This window comes from Penaeus japonicus, unplaced genomic scaffold (assembly GCF_977035675.1).
Source record: "Penaeus japonicus unplaced genomic scaffold, GWHDUDI00000001_assembly GWHDUDI00000021, whole genome shotgun sequence".
In the NCBI taxonomy this organism is placed as follows: Eukaryota; Metazoa; Arthropoda; class Malacostraca; order Decapoda; family Penaeidae; genus Penaeus; species Penaeus japonicus.
The window spans coordinates 21,141,868-21,144,367 of NW_028234423.1; the positions used below are offsets into that span (position 1 = coordinate 21,141,868).

Here is a 2,500-nt window from a genome sequence, read left to right on the forward strand (position 1 = left end):
ATATATATATATGTGTGTGTGTGTGTGTGTGTGTGTGTGTGTGTGTGTGTAACCAATCTACAGCATGTTTTAAGTTTCCACTGAATGCCTCTTTGTATTGCTAAGAAGAATTAGCAATCGTAAGCAAGCGTTTGTCTTTTCGCTTTCAATTGTTATTTAGAAATCAATTCTTAACAGATAATAAAGAATAACGCACATAAACTTGGTCATTGTTATAATAACGCCTGTAATATATCAAAGGTTAAAAGCAGTGGTTGATTTTTTTACATTATGTTGTTGTTTTTTTGTTGTATGTGGTATATTATACACTTACCTTCACTAAAGTTATATCTTCTATATACTAATTATTTTATACTAATTAACAATGATGCGTGCAACAGAAATAATGATTAGTCAAAGCTAACGGACTATTTGTGAGTGTGTATATATACATATATATATATATACATATATATATATATATATATATATATATATATATATATATATATATTGCTACGCCAGTGGGTCTTTGTCTCTGTGCGAAACATGTGTTACTAATAAAATGATGTAAGCTGGACGAACATGACGCAATGTCTGGGCAAGAGGCGCGGAAGGAACGAGGCCAGGACAGACGCAGTTAGCTGCTGCCCCTGGGAAGACCTCGTGTGTGCCCTTGTGACCTGATATACTTTGTGTTGCCCTGTTATAAGCTGTATTGTGCAGTGTGATGTGCTGGTTACCCCCCTGTATTGTGCCTATGTAAATCAGTGGATTATTCATTAGATATGTAAATCAGTGGATTATTCATTAGATATGTAAATCAGTGGATTATTCATTAGATATGTAAGTCAATGGATTATTCATTAGATATGTAAGTCAATGGTTTATTCATTAGATATGTAAGTCAATGGTTTATTCATTAGGTATGTAATTAAGTGGTTTATTCATTAGGTATGTAATTAAGTGGTTTATTCATTAGATATGTAATTAAATGGATTATTCATTGTATATGTAAATTAATAGATTAGTCATTAGATATGTAAATCAATGGATTATTCATTGTATATGTAAATTAATGGATTAGTCATTAGGTATTCATTAGGTATGTAATTAAGCGGATTATTCATTAGGTATTCATTAGGTATGTAATTAAGCGGATTATTCATTAGGTATTCATTAGGTATGTAATTAAGCGGATTATTCATCAGGTATGTAATTAAGCGGATTATTCATCAGGTATGTAATTAAGCGGATTATTCATTATATGAAATATATATATATATATATATATATATATATATATATATATATATATATACATAGATATTCATCAGATAACCAAATATAACACTATTTTCTGCGTTAAGCCCATCTCTGATCTTAATGTAGAAATTCCTCGTTACATATGAATCTATAACACAAATAACCATCATGATTATTTAGCCTGCATTTAATACTAGTGAATTAATCAAATATATCCTATTCATATAGAGCTCTTATTATAACAGAAATTTTTATTAATCCCATTTCGTACTTTCATGTCCTGGAGTTTCCTGCTGTGTTAATACAATATATTAATTATATGCAAATTACTTTATGTTTCCTCTTGTCATTTCAGAAACAAAGAAATTAGTTAATAACAAATAATATTTCTTTACGTTCTTCGGTACTAGAAAAGATGCTATCATCAGATTTGGACGAGTGCTGGATCTAGTCATGGTAAATTGAAATCATGCACTAAAGACGCACTCTCCCAGTCTGAGATATTAATCAAGCTTCCTAGAGCGGCTCCATGTCGTTCGTTGAAGCCCAGGTGAACCTTTCCCAGTGATGCAGTTTGTTATTCATCTTCCGAAGAAAGGTTCATCTGGGCTGTTTGGTAAAACAACTTTGATGTTTGATGAAGATAATATTTCTTTACGTTCTTCGGTACTAGACGGAAGTCTAATAATGGATGGTTATTCTTTATGATTTACCTGTGACGCTTTTATGAAGCCCAGGTGAACCTTTCCCAGTGATGCAGCCATGAAGACATCCTCCGAAGAAAAGTTAACCTGGGCTGATGAAGAAGCAAACATTCCTCAGTACTTGCAAAGATACTACTATCATCAGTTTTGGACAAGTGCTGGATCTAGTCATGGTAAATTGAAATCATGCACTAAAGACGCACTCTCCCAGTCTGAGATATACAATCAAGCTTCCCAAAGCATCTTCATGTCGTTCGTTGAAGCCCAGGTGAACCTTTCCCAGTGATGCAGTTTGTTATTCATCTTCCGAAGAAAGGTTCATCTGGGCTGTATTGTACAAACTTCGGTGCAATACCAATACTTTATACAAGAATGAAGGACTCAGATCATCCCTTAGGGCCCATTACGATTGACTATTAGCGACTCGAACCCCGAGTTCCCACACTTCTAATGAAAAATAGAATGATATTACATAATCAGGCGATTTATTTGGCTAATGAATAATCTATAGATTTATATATAAATCTATTTAGTAAAAGATTCAAGCATAA

At 32.7% G+C, this 2,500-nt stretch overlaps 2 protein-coding genes and 1 long non-coding RNA gene across 3 annotated transcripts in view; all 3 read right to left on the bottom strand.

Annotated features, from left to right (window-relative positions):
• Positions 1 to 2,009, bottom strand: part of LOC147469500 (uncharacterized) — a 6,343-nt gene extending 4,334 nt beyond the window's left edge. Inside the window, exons 1-2 of the mRNA XM_086548568.1 lie at positions 1,959 to 2,009; positions 1,517 to 1,538 (exon numbers count right to left, since the gene is read on the bottom strand). Coding sequence (XP_086404694.1) covers positions 1,517 to 1,538; positions 1,959 to 2,009 — 73 coding nt within the window. The remainder of the gene's footprint in view (positions 1 to 1,516; positions 1,539 to 1,958) is intronic.
• LOC122257799 (uncharacterized) overlaps positions 1 to 2,500 on the bottom strand; it is a 127,439-nt gene that overhangs the window by 19,466 nt on the left and 105,473 nt on the right. The gene's annotated exons all lie outside the window — the stretch shown is intronic.
• LOC147469499 (uncharacterized) overlaps positions 1 to 2,500 on the bottom strand; it is a 36,323-nt gene that overhangs the window by 10,055 nt on the left and 23,768 nt on the right. The window lies entirely within an intron of this gene.